Below are 19226 nucleotides of genomic sequence, written 5' to 3'. Positions count from 1 at the left end.
TGTCATAATTGAGACATTTTATTATGATAAAAGATCATTCTAAGATGGGTGCTGTTGGCTCACACTTGTAATCAATCCTAGCTACTCAAGAGGCTGAAATCTGAGAGTCGAGGTTCTAAGCCAGCCCAGGCAGGAAAGTGGTGAGACTCTTATCTCCAATTAACCACCAGAAAACTAGAAGTGACTCTGTGGCTCAAGTGGTAGAGCACTAGCCTTGAACTGAGGGACGGCTCCTAGGCCCTGAGTTCAAGCCCCTTGACCAACCCAACCAGGAAGAAAAAAAAAAAAAGATCATTCTATCAGAAGATAAATAATAATAAAAATAGAAAAATAGGTAATTCCACAATACTGACTTTAATATACTTTTAGTCATCTGTAAAACAATTAGATGACCAAAAAGAAAATACACCATACATTATCGAGACCTAATAGGCAACAACAGAACATTCCACCCAACAACTATAAATTATGTTTTCCTCAAAGTATTCATATAACATTCTTCAGTGTAGACTGTATCTTCTGCCATAAATCAAATGCATAAAGCTTAATATGTTGAAATAATGCAAAATATGTTTAGATATCCTATGAATGGAGATTAGAAATCAATGATAGAAAAAAGTCATTAACGTAAAAACTTTGGAAAGCTCACTGTAACTTAACATACTCCTAAGTAACATGAAACAAAAGTAAAAGTCAAAAGGAAATAAATATTCGCAGAAGAGGAAAAAGAAACTGCATCCCCAAATATATCATACTTACAGGGAAGTTTGAGCTACTAATGCTTATATTGAAATAAAAAGGAGAGTCAGGTGCCCCTGTTTCACACCTACAATTTTGGTGACTCAGGAGGTAAAATTTGATGAGAAGCAGGATTTGAAGGCAGCCTAAACAGAGACTCTTACCTCCAATAAAGTACTCAGAAAAATCCCAGAGTGTATTTGTGGCTGAAATGGTAGAGCACTAGCCTTGAGCACAAAAGAGGCTCAGGGTCAGTGCCCAGAGTTCAAGCCCCAGAACTGGCAAATGAAAAGAAAAAGAAACAGAAAGGAGCTCTCACATAAACAAATCCACATTTCATCTTAAGACACTAGAAAGAAAAGCAAAGAAAAAAATTAGGATTATATAAATTATTGATAAACAATTGTATATCAACAAATTAGGCAGTGCAGATGAGGAAAAATTCTAGGAAGAAACACCATAAGTAGACAATCTGGATAGAAGTATATGAAATGAGTTAGTAAGTCAGTACCCACAAAGAAAAACCCAGACTGGACAAATGTAGAGTGAATTCTGCCAAACATTTGAAGAGCTAATAATATTTTTCACAAGCTCTTTCAGGAAGTAGAGCACAGAATGCGTCTTGTCTCATTTTAATAAATATTTATGATGTATTACTCTATGAAAACCAAAGGTAGCATAGGGAAACTGCAAGTCAGTATTGCTATGATTATGCATATAAATATCCTCAATTAAATATTAGCAAACTAAATCCCACAACACCTAAAAACTGGTTATATGTGGTGACCAAGAGGAATTTATCCTGGGTATACAATACTGGTTCAGCACCAAGTCACTTAATGTAACTTATCAGTAGATTTTTTTTTTTTTAATTAGAAATCATCTCAACTAAAAAAATAGATTTGACATAATTGAATACTTTTTCATGGTAATAACTCTTAACTAATTAGGAATAGTGGGATTTCTGCAATCTGAAAAAGAGAGCATCCATAAATACTCAAAGCTTACCTCCTAATTCATAGTGAAAAGACTCAGTACTTTGCAGTTCAAAAACAAGGATGTATCCACTCTTGCCATTTCTGTTTGACATTGCAATGAAGATTCTAGCTAGGGCAGTCAGGACAAAAAACAGATTGGGAAGGAAGACTAGTACTGTTTGTAGAAGACATGATCTGTCTCAAGGAATCCATTTTATAGCTATTAGATTTTTATATTTATATTTTATATTTATATCTATTATATGAGTTCAACAAGGTATACAGTATATATGATCCAAGTACAAAGATCAATTGTCTTTTTATATATTTGTAGTAGTGTCCAAAATACAATGAGCGGTCTCATTCACAGTGTTCTCAAAGGAATAAAATAATGAATGTAACAAGGGAAATGTGAAACACTCTGAAAACTGTAAATGTAAAACATCAGAAAATGTTAGACAATCTAGATAAATGAAAAAAACTACTGATTCTGACAAAATGCTGAGAAAAGCAAATGGAAGTACTCATGTTTTCTTGTTTGGAAGTTTACTATATACCCAGCAGTAATAATAAAGGCACTGTGATACTTGACCTAAGATCAGATTGAAAGTCTAGACATCTAGACCCTTGTGTTTTTTACCTGTTTTGGGGTTTGTTTGTTGAAACAGTCTTTAGACATAGCTCAGGCTGGCCTTAATGAACTTTGGCTTCTTCCGAGCCTTTCCCTAGTAAGTGCAAAGATCACAGGAGCATACTACTGTGCCCAGCAATATGCCTAGACCTTTTTTTGGTTTGTTTTTATGGTACTGGGTTTGAACTGAAGACTTCACTTGTGGGTTGTGGGTATATGTTTTGTCACTTGAACCACACCTTCACCCTTTTTGCTTTATTATTACTTGGTTATTTGGGGAAATAGGGTCTTATATTTGCTCAGGCCAGCATCAAACCAGGATTCTCCCAATCTGTGCCTCCTGAGCAGCTGGATTACATGTGTGAGTCACTGTACCTGTCTGTTTTGCTTTTTCATGTGTGTTGGTTTGAACTCAAAGCCTTGACTCTTGACATTGGCTAGACCTTTCAATGAAGAAAACATAACAAAAAATTCAACCACAGTCCTGGGACAACTAGATAAATAGTTTCATGTAAAAGAATGAAACATTACAGAGGTAGAGGAACATTGACTATTATTTAATTATTTAGTTATTATTTATTAATTTAATTTACTGACACGTGATAAGAATTCAAAATGACTGGGCTACTTATTTGGCAAAAAATTTTCAATTCAGCTATGAAAGCCATAAGATTTTCCCCCTTATGGTTTTTTTTTTTTTTTTAGCAATTACTGCTCATAAACATGTACATGTAGGATTTTTATCAGTTATTGGGAATAAGAAGGTAGAAGGAGACTTTCTGAATTCCTGAACAATTGATACTGCAAACTGTTATACAAATATATTTTTATTACTTGTAAAGGCTTCATGTATTTTAAATTAGTAATTACAATTAATGCTTAAGAATTCTAAACTTGTTTCAAATTAAATATATTAACTACACAAATACATTTTCATCCACACAGAAATAAGATTTATCAAAAAAATTATCTAATTCATAGAACTTACAACTCTGACTTGTGAATATGATTTTTCATACATTAAAATTTTATGCCATTTCTAAGTTTTGCCTTGTCAATTATAGAACATGGCAGTATTTCTAAAATATAGTTGCCCCTATAATTTTTTTTTATTACACAGCATACCTTAAAGTTTCCATAAACATGAGTTGGAAAATGCATGCAATAAGTACCTGGCATAGAGGATGTTTCCCAATCTAATCGTGTTCCTCCATTCCTGTACCTCTATCTCTCTCAAACTTTATACCATATGTGTAGCCAGGATAAGCATGGTTGGCAGGAGGTGTACTCATTTTGCTTTTCTCTTCCCACTGTCCATTCAGATTTATCCTGCAGCATTAGTTCTTCTCCAGCTCTCTGAAAGGCAAGCCTTAATAATTGTCCTCTGGTCACTTTCAGGAAATAAAAATAATTTCCAAGAACTAAAAATTCAGAGTTAAAGTTTCCCACTTTTTTACCTCAGGCCTACTGTAAGCTTCAGTGGAAGTACAAAGTTTGGGATGCTTTCTTTTTCTTATATCGTCTCACATTTACCCCTTTTTACTTTTTTTTTGTCTGTATTCTGGTTGTGGTTTTTGATCCTTCCCAGAAAGATTAAGAGATAGGGAGGCTAAAGAAAAAGAAAAGATCTACAGTAGCACTAATAGCAGCAGCCACAGCTATTGATGTTTCTGTAGAATTATTTTGCTGGTTACTATTTGAAGCACCTAACAACAAGTATTAGATTACCAAATCCTCAGAACTCTGTCAAGTATGATAGACTTAGGCAAAAGACAAATATGACTATATACCTTTTCCTTGAAGTAGAGTAGTTGAGAGTGGGGTAGAGTTTGAAACTAACAACATTGGTTATTCCTAGCAAACCTGTTCTAATCTTTTAACACCCCATTGCATTTCTTTCAAATAATGCTGTTTAATTTCTTGCCTTAATACCTTTGTTTATGTAGATTGTCCCTGGATTGCTGTTAAGGCATGTTTCTTTCCTTAAGTACAGTACATTATCCCAGTAAGCGCTGACAGCCTGGCTTTAAAAGCTCAAGCTAATTTTCTGGGATACAGACTCCCATTTCTTTGAGAGAAGAATTGTGAGGAATGATGGTTTTTGCAGACCAATTGTCTTATGACTATTTGTCTTCAGGAAGAAAATATGGAATGAGGTATTGTTGTTTTTAGCTGTCTGTATTGACTTTCTTTCTACTTTTTTTCTTTCTTTCTTTCTTTCTGTCTTTTTTTCATTCTACAGTTGAACCAAGTTTCAATCCATTCCATTTTACAATTGGACCAAATTTTAATCCATTTATAGGGAAGTTCCTGGAAGTTTATATATGAGCTATTATCACTGATTATGATCAAGTTGATTATTTCCATGGCCTCACTTCTCTGTCTTGACAAAGGGTTTGTGCCCATTATCCTTTTTATCATGTTGTCAAACAGGGACCAATCTCATCTCCCATTATTTTTTTTTCTTTCTGCCAGTCCTGGGGACTCAGGACTGGGCATGGTCCCTGAGCTTCTTTTTGCTCAAGGCTGGCACTCTACTACTTTGAGCCACAGCACCATTTTGCCTTTTCTGTTTATGTAGTACTGAGGAATTGAACCCAGGGCCTCATACATGCTAGGCAACCACTCTACTACTAAGCCACATTCCCAAACCAATTTAAAAAACTTTTAATTTTGAATTCTTTTTTTCCCCCCCCCCTCCCTCTTGGATCTTTTTCCTTGTTCGTTTTTCTGTTAATATTATTTGTGGAGTGATTATGTAATGGATTGTTTGATTTTTCATTGGCGTCTCCTACTGAAGTCTCACATTTAGAAACAGATAATCCCTATGGACAGGTATTTTGACATTTAGTAGATATCAGATATGAAACTTTCTAGAATAGTGTCTGGCACATAGAAAATACTCTATTTGTAATTATTTGTGAACTTTGTTTAAAATTCTGCAATTTATAGACACCACTGGTTTAAACAATTAGGAAAACGTATTTTAATTCATTCCATTATTGAAGTTTTTCACTACTATCTTTTAGCCACCTCATTGAGCACTGTGGCCATATGAAAATGTAAATCAGCTATTTCAACTACTAAACCATCATTTAATTCTTTATTTTGTGTATTTTTTTAGGATATTTCTGACTCATTTGCATCCTTGAAGAGCATCTGTAGAAGAGGAAGGAAAAGATGGGTGTGAAAACATTTACTCATAGCTCCTCTTCCCACAGCCAGGAAATGCTTGGAAAACTAAATATGCTGCGAAATGATGGACATTTTTGTGATATCACCATTCGTGTCCAGGACAAAATCTTCCGGGCACATAAGGTGGTACTCGCAGCTTGCAGTGATTTCTTTCGCACAAAACTTGTAGGCCAAGCAGAAGATGAGAACAAGAATGTGTTGGATCTGCATCATGTTACAGTGACTGGCTTTATACCTCTTTTAGAATATGCTTATACAGCCACTCTGTCAATTAACACAGAAAATATTATTGATGTTCTGGCTGCAGCCAGCTATATGCAAATGTTTAGTGTTGCTAGCACCTGCTCTGAGTTCATGAAATCAAGTATTTTATGGAATACACCTAATAGCCAACCAGAAAAAGGTCTGGATGCTGGACAAGAAAATAATTCTAACTGTAATTTTACTTCACGAGATGGAAGCATTTCTCCTGTGTCTTCTGAGTGCAGTGTGGTAGAAAGAACCATTCCTGTCTGCCGAGAATCTCGAAGAAAACGTAAAAGCTACATCGTTATGTCTCCTGAGAGTCCTGTAAAGTGTAGCACACAAACAAGTTCACCCCAGGTATTGAATTCTTCGGCTTCCTACACAGAAAATAGAAATCAGCCAGTTGACTCCTCTTTAGCTTTCCCTTGGACTTTTCCTTTTGGAATTGATCGAAGAGTTCAGCCTGAGAAAGCTAAGCAGCCAGAGAATACTCGGACTTCAGAATTACCTGGCCCATCTGAGGCAGGTAGAAGAATGTCTGATTATGTGACTTGTGAAAGCACAAAAGCTACTTTGCCTTTGGGAACAGAAGAAGATGTCCAGGTCAAAGTAGAAAGGTTAAGTGATGAGGAGGTCCATGAGGAAGTATCCCAACCTGTCAGTGCATCTCTGAGTTCGCTGAGTGATCAGCAAACAGTGCCAGGAAGTGAACAAGTTCAAGAGGACCTTCTGATTAGTCCACAGTCTTCCTCTATAGGTATAATTCTTTTTTTGTTCATGATGTTACTATAATCAATTACAAGGTACAAAAAAATTGTGCTCAGTCCCATAAGAAACAAGAGTAAAACAAGGTAACTGATTTCTTTTAATATAGTTAGAACTATAACTTGTTTTTACAAATTACTTATTGAGAAAGAAAAAAACAGTTTTTAAAAATGTGATGAGAAAAAGGCAAATAGCTTAATTAAGAATTTTATTTTTATTTTATTTTTTTGGTTGGTCTTGGGGCTTGAACTCTGGGCTTGGGCGCTGTCCCTCAGCTCTTCAGCTCAAGGCGAGCACTCTACCACTTGAGCTATAGTGCCACTTCCGGTTTTCTGGTGGTTTATTGGAAATAGGAGTCTCACGGTCTCTCCTGCCCGGGCTGGCTTTGAACTGCGATCCTCAGATCTCAGCCTCCTGAGTAGCTAGGATTACAGGCGTGAGCCACCAGCAGCCGGCTAATTTTTTATTTTTGAGACGGTCTTGCTTGTGTTGTTCAGGTTACCCTTGAACCTAAATCATCCTGCCATAGTCTCCTGAGTGTCTTAGATGTATAGCACCATGCCTACCTGTGAATTACTTTAATTGCATTAAAAAATTTTTTAATTACTTAGAGCCAGGTTCAAGCCTGTAATCCTAGCTACTTGAGAAGCAGAGATTTTGGGGATTGCAGTTCAAGACCAGCCTATGCATAAAAGTTTATAAGACTTTATCTCAGTCAGTGGCACAGTGGTATACATCTGTCATTTTAGGAACAGAAGGAAACGCAAATAGGAGGATCATAGTCCAGGCTGTCCTAGGTATAAAGTTGAGATAACCAACACAAAGAGGAACTACTAGAGTGTCTCAAATGTTAGAGTGCCTGCTTAGTAAGCATGAGGCCTTCAGTTCAAACCCTAGTACTGTCCCCCCTGCCCCCCCCTCAAAAAAAAAAAATCCAGTTAGTGTTTTCTTCATTGAAATATTTCTTGAAAATTTACTATGTGCCAAACATGGTGATACATAAAAGAAAAACAATAAAGCAGTTACTCTAATTGAAACAAATATGTAAATAAATGATTATAGTCGACTGTTTAAGATACTAGGCTAGGTACAACAATGGAAAGAGCCAGTAAGTGGGGAATTTGCCCAAGCAGGGGAATAGCATTTCAGTGAAGGCCTGTAGAAAAGCACAGATGTGAAAGAGAATTTTATGTTTGGTAAGTGGAGAATTGAATGCCAAGTGATATGAATAAAGCATGGATGCCTTAAAGTATGGCAACTAATGAGGGGAACATGAGGCAAAAAGCAGGTAAGAGAGTGGGTGGAAAGAGCCTTGAATGCTAGTTCCAGTTAGGACTGCATTTAATTTTACATAAAAGAATCGTTTCTAAAGTGGCTTTATAGAACTGGATTTTATTTATCACTAAAGTGTTCAGAAATAGGAAGTCTAGAATTGGCACCATGAGTCTGTAGTGTAATCAGTGGCCTTGTCATGGTATAGTCATAACGTACCATCTTTAGCCCTTTGGTTTCATCTGTATTCTATGGATATGAGATACTTACTTCATCATTAGCTTTGCATTGTATAAAAGAACAGGGCCTATGAGGAAAGTTCAAGTACTCCCAGAAACTCCTTAAAACACCAGGTATGTCAGGGAAATCTGGGGAGTAATGATTATTGGTTGAGTACAGGACCACCTGAAACAAAATAAGACCAAATATCCAAAAATGGATATTGGCATGCAAGAAGCAGTACCCATCACAGGTAGGTCAAGCAAGCTTAGATTTTATCTTTTTAGTAGTAAATAGTCTATCTTAAAGGAAATAAGAAATGAAGTTTGTTGTTGGCATGCAAGAAAATTTGGCTAGGGCTGGGAAGGTGGCTCAGTGGTAGAGCGCTTGCCTTGCATGCTCGAGGCCCTGGGTTCGATTCCTCAGCACCACATAAGCAAAAAGAAGCTGGAAGTGGCGCTGTGGCTCAAGTGGTAGTGCGCTAGCCTTGAGCTGAAGAGCTGAGGGACAGCGCCCAGGCCCCGAGTTCAGGCCCCACAACCAGACCCAAAAAAAAAAAAAGGAAATTTTGGCTATGCAGAGACAGGCCCAGAAACCAGTTACACCGATTGGTATAACTGAAGAATAAAACTTGAAAGTGGATTTTGTTCAATTTTATAAAGAAAGAATCAATACAACTGGATAATATTGAATGTGTATATTCTAGGGAAGGGAGTCAAAGCACTCAAGATAAAATAGTGATAACATATTTGATTCTAAGTAATAATTTTTCACAGCTTACCTGAATCCAGATGTATATTACACTTGATAATCCTTTAGTTACTTCTCAATGACAAACACACAAAAAAATGCTGCTCATATAATAGGATTTTAGCATTTGTTAAATGCCATAACTGCAATGTGAAAGGAGATGGGAACCTAATTTTAAGACTAGTTAGCAAGGTCAATTCAGTGTAAACTTTAAAGTTCACTATATAAGTTTCCAAGGGCTAGTGTAACCATAGTAGTTTACAGCAATAGAAATGTATTAGTTCAGGAGGGTAGAAATTCAAAAGCAAAGTGTCAGCAAGGCTTTGTTCCTTTTTAAAGCTTTTCAGAGAAGGACCTCTTTGTTCTCTAGCAGTTACCAGCAATCCTTGATATTCCTTGGATTATAGTTCTGTTACTCTAAGTTTTACCTGTTTCTTCAAATGATTTTCCTTATGTGTCCATGGCTCTGTCTTCAAATCTCTCCTTTATAAACACATCAGTCATTGTTACAAGGCCTACCCTAATCTTGTATAACGTCATCTTTTTTTCTTTTTTGGGGGGTGGATTTTTGTTGTTGTTTTAGTTTGGTTTTGTTGCTGATTCTGGGTCTTGAACACTGGACACTGGACTGTTTTTTTGTTCAAGGCTAGCACTCTACCACTTGAGCCACAGATCTACTTACAGCTTTTTGGTGGTTAATTGGAGATAGTCACACAGACTTTCCTGCTGAGGCTGGCATTGAACCATGATCTCAGATCATGGTAGGATTATAGATGTGAGCCACCAGCCTGCCTCTTAAAATCTCGTTTTCATTATATATACAAGGACCTTATTTGCAAATAAGACCTCATTCATATTAGCCAGGGCAGGATTTCAGCCTATCTTTTTAGAAGACAAAAGTTTCACCCCCAAAGTTGATACTCCTAAATTTGAGTCAAGGTACTTTTGAAGAATTTCAGTGAACACATCCAATGAAATATTTAATGGCAGAAAAGTATTAAAACGATTAGTTCTATGACCACACTTTCATTTACTTAACATCTTAGCAGGGCTGGGTAACATCTTAGCATTTGGATAAATATTATTTTGAAACATTAAAAATAGAACCCAAATATTAATCTACCTATGTTGCTAACTAGACATATAAAATACTCTTATCGGGGCTGGGAAGGTGGCTCAGTGGTAGAGTGCTTACCTTGCATGCCTGAGGCCCTGGGTTCGATTCCACAGCACCACATAAGCAAAAAAGGAAAAAAAAAAGCTGGAAGTGGCACTGTAGCTCAAGTGGTAGAGCACTAGCCTTGACCTGAAGAGCTGAGGGACAGCGCCCAGGCCCAGAGTTCAGGCCCCACGACCGGACCCAAAAAATAAATAAAATACTCTTATCAATCATTTATATTTAATTATTTAATATATTACTTTTAGGTTCTTAGTAACATTCTATAAAGAATTTTATGGGGCTGGGAAGGTGGCTCAGCGGTAGAGCGCATGCCTTGCATGCCAGAGGCCCTGGGTTCGATTCCTCATCACCACATAAGCAAAAAGAAAAAAAGCCAGAAGTGGCGCGGTGGCTCAAGTGGTAGAGCGCTAGCCTTGAGCTGAAGAGCTGAGGGACAGCGCCCAGGCCCAGAGTTCAGGCCCCATGACCGGACCCCCCCCCCCCCCAAAAAAAAAAAGAATTTTATGGCCGGGCGCTGGTGGCTCACGCCTATAATCTTAGCTACTCAGGAGACTGAGAGCTGAGGATCTCAGTTCAAAGCCAGCCCTGGCAGGAAAATCCTTGAAACTCTTAATCTCAGTTAACTACCAGAAAACCGAAAATGGCACTGTGGCTCAAGTAGTAGAGTTCTAGCCTTGAGCCAAAGAGCTCAGAGACAGCCCACAGGCCCAGAGTTCAAGCCCTACAACTAGCAAATAAAAAATTTTTTAAAAAATTATGAACATAGTAGAATAGACTTCTCAGTTATAAATAGATTTAAGATAATTGTGGTTCTATTTTAACCTGGTAGGAATAACTGATCTGAGCACCATATAATCAGGTATTCAAAATGGTATTTTTTCTTTGCTTTCAAACAAGTGTACTAATCACAATTACCTCAAACTATCTTAACTCCTAATTTGTACACTAAAAACCATACAAACAAATCACTATAAATGGTTGGAAGAAAGGTAGAAAGATATTCCTATCCTATTTCATTTTACTTGGTAACTAATTAAAGAAGATACTGAAACAGTATCATTCCACGGACTAATATATTCATCTTCCTGAAATTCTAAACTAATTTGATGACTCATGAAATTAAAGTTTAATTGTTCCTGTAGTTTTAAGATTTTTTTTTCTAATCAGTTGCAGAAAAAGATTATAAAATCTTAACGCTCTCAAATTAGAGCAATTAAAACAAAGCACTGAAAATGCAAAGGAGATAGGGAAAAAAACTGCCACATTTATATTTGATTTTATTATTCAAAAAAAGAACATCAGGGCTGGGAAGGTGGCTCAGTGGTAGAGTGCTTGCCTTGCATGATCGAGGCCCTGGGTTTGATTCCTCTGCACCACATAAGCAAAAAGAAAAAAGCCGGAAGTAGCGCTGTGGCTCAAGTGGTAGAGCGCTAGCCTTGAGCTGAAGAGCTGAGGGACAGCACCCAGGCCCAGAGTTCAGGCTACACGACTGCCCCCCCCCCCCCAAAAAAAAAAAAAAGCATCAGTGTTCTGTTGTTTTCTGTGGTTTTGTGCTATTGCCAGTCCTGGGGCTCAAACTCAGGGCCTGGATGCTGTCCTTGAGAAACAGCATCATTTCTGGCTTTTTCTGAGTAGTTTGTTGGAGATAGGAGTCTCACGGACTTTTCTGCCTATGTTGCCTTCAAACCACAATCCTCAGATCTCATCCTCCTGAGTAGTTAGGATTCCAGGTGTGAGCCACCAGCATCTCAGCCTCCTGAGTAGTTAGGATTGCAGTTGTGAGCCACCAGCACCAGGCTGTTTACTGTTTTTGATTGTGTGGTTTTTGTTGTTGTTTTGTCCAGGTCCTAGACACTGTCTCTGAGCTCTTTTGGTCAAAGCTAGTGCCCCAGCACCACTTCCAGTTTTCTGGTGGTTGATTGGAGATAGGAGTCTGATGGACTTCCTGCCTGGGTTGGCATTGAACCTTGATCCTTAGCTCTCAGCCTCCTGAGTAGCTAGGATTACAGGCATGAGCCATCACCACCCAGCAAGAGCATCAGTTTTTGATAGAGCTTAGAAAAAACTTTCATTAGCAAAAGAGCTTCTTAATTTTATTATCTTAAAAAGTATTTAAAATCTGGATACACCAAGGACAAAAATGATTCTAGATAAGCTGTAGTTCACTATGCTAGCAAAGAAATTCTATACTCTTAAAAACTTGCTGTTGAAAATAAAGTAACTTGGGCAATGATGTAGCCCAGTTGTGCAGTGCTTGCCAGACTATGAGTTTGATCCAAGCACCTAAATAAATAAATAAAAAGATGACTGATAGGGGAGGTAAAGATACTAAGGAATTTTCTCAGCAGTAGCAACTAAAATTTTTGAGATACTAGAATAATGATGGAATTGTAACATTATAAGAAAAGCAATGTAGCACCATAATTAAAAGTTCAAGTGTAGGCTCAAATGAGGATTTTGCTATGATACTGTCACTTAAGAAATCTGTGATTTTGAGCAGGTTACCTGTTTCCATCACCATAACATGAAGAGAATGATACAGGAATCCCTTCTTACCCCTAGTTTTACTTTCTACATGTCTAGTTCACTGCTATCAATCTATGAAGTAGAAAATTCGTAAGTTTTCATCTGAGTAGCATGTTCTTAAGAGTAACATGATAAAACCTTACAGTGTCCCTCTCCATTAAGCCTGAGATTTCACATGTCAAGGGTGTATATGGTAGCCTGATAGGCACTTAGTGGCCATTGGTTTTCACACAAACTGACAGTATTACCATGCTTGTTTTCAAATAACTCCTTTTGAAAGATAATAAGAGATCATATATATAACTTGTTGCCATGTATAGTTATGTCCTTTTTTGTTAATATAAGTTAATTCTTAATGTATGCATGTAAGTACAGGAAAATAGTACATACTATGAATTTGGTATTGTAATCAAAGGGGAGGGGAGAGCATGTATCTGTTCCACTAGAAAGGAGTGAATTTGGTGTTCAATCATGTCATCTTGAAAAAGGTAAAATTTAAGGTTTAAAGTAAAATCTCTAATTGTAACAGGCAGACTGTTCTTAATGTCTGAGAAGTTAATTGTAGGTGCTACAGGAGATACCATGAAGGCTCTTAGTGTACTACTTTTAGTTGTAGAAGTTTGAAAAGTTCTTTTAATGCTTTAATATAGTTTTAAGCTGGGCACCAGTGGCTCACACCTATAATCCTAGCTACTCAGGAGGCTGAGATCTGAGGATTGCAGTTCAAAGCCAATCTGGACAGGAAAGTCCATGACTCTCCAATTAACTACCAGAAAACTGGAAGTGGTGCTTTGGCTCAAGGGGTAGAGTACTCTCCTTGAGCTGAGGGACAGTGCCCAAGCTCAAAGTTCAAGTCCTACGACCAACAAAAAAAAAATTGTTATTATTATAGTTTTATGATTCCATTTGTTCTTGTTTTTCTTGATATTTGTGAGTAATAAGGAATACGGACTGTGTGATTAAAAAGTAAAGCTAGTATAAGTTTCCATTACTAGAGAAATAAATTTTAACTCTTGTCAGGAGTTCAAAACCAAGTAATTTTTCCTACCACTATAGCATAGTTGTACTGCATGGAAAATTCTCAATCCATGAACAAGACAAATTATTAAAATATGCTAAGAAGTTCACAGCAAGCCATTCCTGTCCATGTCTTCCTATTACAGTCTTAACCAAGGTGGTGTCATTCATAGGAAGACCATAAACTAGAAATGTCCACAGCAGAACAACTCAATAATTACCATTATTGGTACACTGTTGTTGCTTCTTTAGTGGATAGTCCCATTCTTTCCAAAAGATGTACCCAAACAAACAGGCCCTTGGAATTTCAAATTGTCCTTGGTAAAATCGTGCCAGTTGAGGGCTTAGTATACAGGTGGTATTACAGTGAGGGAAAACATAAAGGGAACAGATGAATTTATCTCTCCTAGAATTACTGTCTCTTAATCTGTTGTTCATATTTCACATAGATATGATTATGGATGGCAGTCTTTCTGACCAGATTCAGTCCTTAACAATATTGCTTTTCTCAGTTTATCCATGGAATGCTCTAAAAACTCTATAGTTCTGACAGCCTCTAGAGCTAGTTCAAATGAACTATATATAATGTTTTCATTAGATATAATGAAAACATTATATATAGTTTATTATTAGTCTTATAGATTAGACATACTTAGTAAATGGACCATAGGAATAGATAAGGCTAGAGAAGTTTCACTAAGGTACAACACAAACCTGAATAATTAGAATACTTCCAAAAAATAACCAAACCTTATTTCTAGGGAAATGGAATATAACAAAGAAGAATTTCATTGAAATATTTGAGCTCAGTTCAGCAAGTATTTAGCCTCAGCCAAAGGCAAGTTGCACTTCAAAAGGTCTGCATTCTGTTACAAGAGTCCTAATGCAAAGGAACAAGGACTTTAGCTAAATTCTAAATGGTAATTTCTGTCAAGTGCCCTATCACCAATATTTTAGCAAGTTGAGTTTATTACTCCTTTGCCTGAAAGATTATAGATTACATTCACATTCCATGAGGTTTTTAGGACTTCATACTCAGAATTTTCTAAAGTAGAGTGGTTTTTATTTCCACTTCACCAAGATATTACCTCTTCATGGAAATAATATACCCTACCTAATGGTAAGATAATGACAACTATAGCCAGGCACTGATGGCTCACACCTGTAATCCTAGCTACTCAGGAGACTGAGATCTGAGGATTGTGGTTCAAAGCCAGCCCGGGCAGGAAATTCTGTGAGACTCTTACCTTCAGTTAACCACCAGAAAACCAGAAATGGAGCTGTGGCTCAGAGTGGTAGAGTGCTAGCCTTGAGCAAAAGATTAAGACAGAATCTTTTACCTAAGTAGAAAATAATACTACTTTACTAATGTCAGCTAATCCAAATGTTTCAAGGGGGAAATATTAGATTCTAAATTTTCTTGGGGAGGAAATTTCATCCTATGTATGTTAACAGATGATATTCATTAAATGTTCACATGTTTATACTTTTATGCAGATTGTTGCAGTTAATATATTTAAGCTTTCACTAGAATCATCTAAGCAAAAACTTGTTTACTATTAAGAGCAGAGACCATTTCAAAGGCTTAGATTTGTTCATTTGGTGCAGCCCAGCTTATTTGCAGATAGTGAAGAAATGAACAGATTGAACATAAAAAGGTACAGATTCTAGATTCTGAAAAAGTCATCACAAAATATTTGAAAACCTGAAAAAATGGACAAAGAACTGCCAGGTTGAGTTGAAAGACTGGTCCAGAGAAGTAAACAGAGCATCAGATCACTGAAACCAGTTTTATTTTTTAGACATTTGCTAAACACAAATGGGCTCGGCTTCATCAAAACAAAGAACAAAGGGAATGGAACCCAAGGGCCAGACAAAGCCCATGAAGTCGTAAAGGAGTTGTTCCGAAAATAATTGGATACCTTGAAGGACTGGGAAGGTGGCTCAGTGGTAGAGCGCTTGCCTTGCATGCCTGAGGCCCTGGGTTCGATTCCTCAGCACCACCTAAGCAATAAGAAAAAAGCTGGAAGTGACGCTGTGGCTCAAGTGGTAGAGCTCTAGCCTTGAGCTGAAGAGCTGAGGGACAGTGCCCAGGCCCAGAGTTCAAGCCCCCCGACCAGACCACCCTCCCCTGCAAAAAAAAAAAAAAAAGCTACCTTGGCAGTTGGCAGGATAAATTAGGAAGAAGGAAAGAAGTCTTATGCCTAAGGTGTGAACACTGACTAGCCCACTTGCACATATGCATCCTTGTTATATATACTTACTGTGATTTGTCCACAAAATGTCAGTGTGGTTTAAGTCGAGCAGAAGCAAACATTTAAACCTTCCATGGGAAAGGACATATCCTCAACTTTAGCAAATCAATCCCCTACAAATGATTTTATTTTAAAAGGCAGAAAACCAGAAATAACCAGGGCAAGGAAACAAGGTATCGAGAGAAGCTCCAAGTAAGGAACGTAGGCAACAGAAATTATTGGCAAAGCCAATTGGCATAATTTTGAGACAAAGATAAAACATGCTTATTCTATTTAGCAAATTGAACAAATTTGAATAGTTGTAAAAAAAAAACAAACAGTAAACTGTGTAGAAAGTAACAACAGATTGGTAGGAAAGACTAATTAGGACTTCTGGGAAAGAAAATAACCAAAATGAAAAATCTTGGTGAACATTTTGGCAAAAGATTGAATTTAGCAGAAAAAGGAATTGAGGATCAGAAGATAAATGAAAAGAAACTTTTTAATGTTACCCAGAGGCAAATGAAGTAGAGAAACTGCCCTGGAGAAGAGAAGGACATAGAAGATGTAAGTGTAGGTTTGATGGAAGTCCTGATGAGAGAAAAGAGAATGGCTAAGAAATTTCACAAATGAAAGACATGTGTCCAAATTTTGTTAATGACAGAATACCTTCAAAAGATCCAACTTCACCCAGATACCTGTGGCTCAGACTACTTAGGAGATTGAGATCTGAGGATGGCTGTTTGAAGCTAGCACAGGCAGAAAAGTCCCTTGGAGTCTCTTAACTCCAATTAATACTCAAAAACCAGAAGTAGAACTGTGACTCCAAGTGGTAGAGAGCGAGCCTTGAACAAAAGAGCTCAGGAACCGCATCCATGCCATGAGTTCAAGCCCCACACCAACCAAAAAAAAAAAAAAAAAAAAATCCAACTTCAACTTTAGGCATTACTGGGATTATCTAAGCGTCCCAAAAGAAAATACCAGTCTAGATTTCTACAAACAGAATAACTTGGAAGAATGGAAGTAAAAAATATATTTTCAGGCAAACTAAATTAGTCTACAAATCACTAAAATTCTTAACAGTATTGACTTAAAGCAGAAGTAAATGTGAGCATGGATCTAAACACAATGGAAAACAAAAAGAAGGAAGTGGTGCTGTGGCTCAAGCATTAGAGCGCTCGCCTTGAGCTGAAGAGCACAGGGATGGTGCCCAAGCTCAGAGTTCAAGCCCCACGACTGACCTCCTCCCCCCCACAAAAAAGTAAATAACTTGCAAAATAAAAGCAAAAGGAATGTGAAGTTTAAAGTTGCCAAGGCCTGTGTGTTAGGAAAACCAAAGGTTTTGATTGACTTAAAACACTACTAGATCTCCCCATACCCCAATACTAGTTGTAAAACCCTTGTATATGCTAGACAGTCACTATACTGAGCTATATTCCCTGCCTGGTACATGACTACATTCTAAGACAGTTACTGGAAAAAAAAATAGGAAAATATTGTGTAACTTCCAAACAGTGGAATGATTTTAAACATCATATCCGACAAACCAATTCTAAAATAGGTAAGGAATGGAAAGTGCCAAGAACAGCCAGAAGCAAGTGGACAGGAAGAAGTGGACAAGGTAAGAAGAGTTGCTATAATGATTGTCATTAATGCAAGGACAATCACAGAACTAGAAGCAAATCTGAAATCAGACCCAGGCACTTTTGTATGCTTTATGTATAACAAAGAAATGAGACTTTAATAAATGTGTTTGATCACAAAATCAACTCTAGATAAACTAAAGAAAATACATTAATTGTCAAAGGCAAAACAAGAATTCGAATGTGAAAGATATTTAAAAGAAGACAAAAGAATATATTAAAAAGAGTAATTAAAAGATTAAGATTTTTGGACATCAAGCCATAAACAAGGTGAAAATTTATAAAAATCACTGACTTGTGCCTGAAATTTGGAAAGAACCTTATAATGAAAAGGCAGCTCAATAGTAAGATTTGAGCAAGAGTAAGAGGTTTAATAAATACATTAAACAGTTCTTAATGCTAAAAAAAAATCTCAAACTGAAATATTGGTACACATCCTTCAAATTGGCAAAAATGTACAAATCCATCAATAACTAGGTATAGACCAGCACACTTCTTGCCCACTGCTGATGCAAAACAGTGCCATTACTGCTGGAACATTTTCTAATAAATATGAAGTGCCCTAGCTATATATATATATATATGCATATATGCATTAAGTTATATCTATATCTAAGGAATATTCACAGCATCACTTGATGATAGCCTAAAAGTGTCTTACCAAAAGGAAGGTAGAATCGGTGGCTCACGCCTGTAATCCTTGCTACTCAGGAGGCTGAGATCTGAGGAACATGGTTCAAAGCCAGCCTGGGCAGGAAGTCCATGAAACTCTTGAATAAACCATTAGAAAAACCAGAAGTGGCTCTGTGGCTCAAGTGGTAGAGTGCTAGCCTTTAGCTGAAGAACTGAGGGACAGTGCCCAGGCCCAGAGTTCAAGCCCCACAACCAACAAAAAAAAAGCAACACTCAAGCTGTTGTAGGAAAGAGGATTTATGGTCAGGGAAGAATGAAAGAGACTCCCACTAGAATGTGGACAATGTTTGTTGTAGCATGTGTGGAGGTTGCCCAATTACTTGTAAGTAGTATACAAAAGTTGTGTAAGTGACATGTCATATTTAAGTAAGTTTTAAAAGTAAAATTGTCAATGCTTCTTTAAATGACATTTAACTCAAAGTTTTTGTTTGCACTTAAATTGTTCTGCATGTTTTCTGAATCATATATCACATATTACCAAAAGAATTTAATAATAAAAACGCATTACTTACAATTTTAAATTGCATAGATATTTAGCTTAACTATTAGTAAAATATAGAACAGTAGCTATTAGATTAGGGACATTGACTTCTTGGTTATCTTAATTGGATATCTTGGCTTAATGACACCACAGCTATCTTATTTTCTTCACAGGCTCTGTAGATGAAGGCGTTACTGAAGGGCTACCTACACTTCAAAGCACTTCTAGCACTAATACTCATGCAGACGATGATGACCGGTTAGTATTAACATAGTGTATAATTTTATTGTAAGGGTTGTTGTTTATAACTAAATTCTAGCACTTTGTCTCAGAGCTATATAAAAAGTTGTTGAGAGTAATGAGGTAGCATTATCACATTTGACCACTTTTTTTTTCTTGAATTCCAAAACTACATAGTCCTATTTCTCTAAAAATACTATCTATATTAGATGTTGGAAAACTATGGACCAAAACCTACTACCTTTTTAAGTAAATTATTGGAACACAACCATGCTTATTTATGTACATACTGTTTGAGTGACAAAGCCAAAATAGATACTCTTGTGCCTGCCACAGAAAATGTTTTGTCAAGTCGTAATGTGTATGCTCATGATTCCCAAGTCTTTATCTTCACTCAACCCTTCCTGCTTGAAATTTCC

General features: G+C 36.9%; 1 protein-coding gene across 4 annotated transcripts in view; it reads left to right on the top strand.

Annotated features, from left to right (window-relative positions):
- Positions 1-19226, top strand: part of Zbtb44 (zinc finger and BTB domain containing 44) — a 47043-nt gene that overhangs the window by 20321 nt on the left and 7496 nt on the right. For all 4 annotated transcript variants that reach the window (XM_042696177.1, XM_042696176.1, XM_042696175.1 and 1 more), the window contains exons 2-3: positions 5471-6544; positions 18741-18825. In XM_042696177.1, coding sequence (XP_042552111.1) covers positions 5527-6544; positions 18741-18825 — 1103 coding nt within the window. In that variant the 5' untranslated portion in view covers positions 5471-5526. The remainder of the gene's footprint in view (positions 1-5470; positions 6545-18740; positions 18826-19226) is intronic.

The sequence above is a fragment of the Dipodomys spectabilis genome, unplaced genomic scaffold (assembly GCF_019054845.1).
Source record: "Dipodomys spectabilis isolate Male_0828 unplaced genomic scaffold, ASM1905484v1 ptg000201l, whole genome shotgun sequence".
NCBI lineage: Eukaryota > Metazoa > Chordata > Mammalia > Rodentia > Heteromyidae > Dipodomys > Dipodomys spectabilis.
Note: the sequence above shows the minus strand (reverse complement) of the source record. Positions and strands in the feature narration are given on the sequence as shown.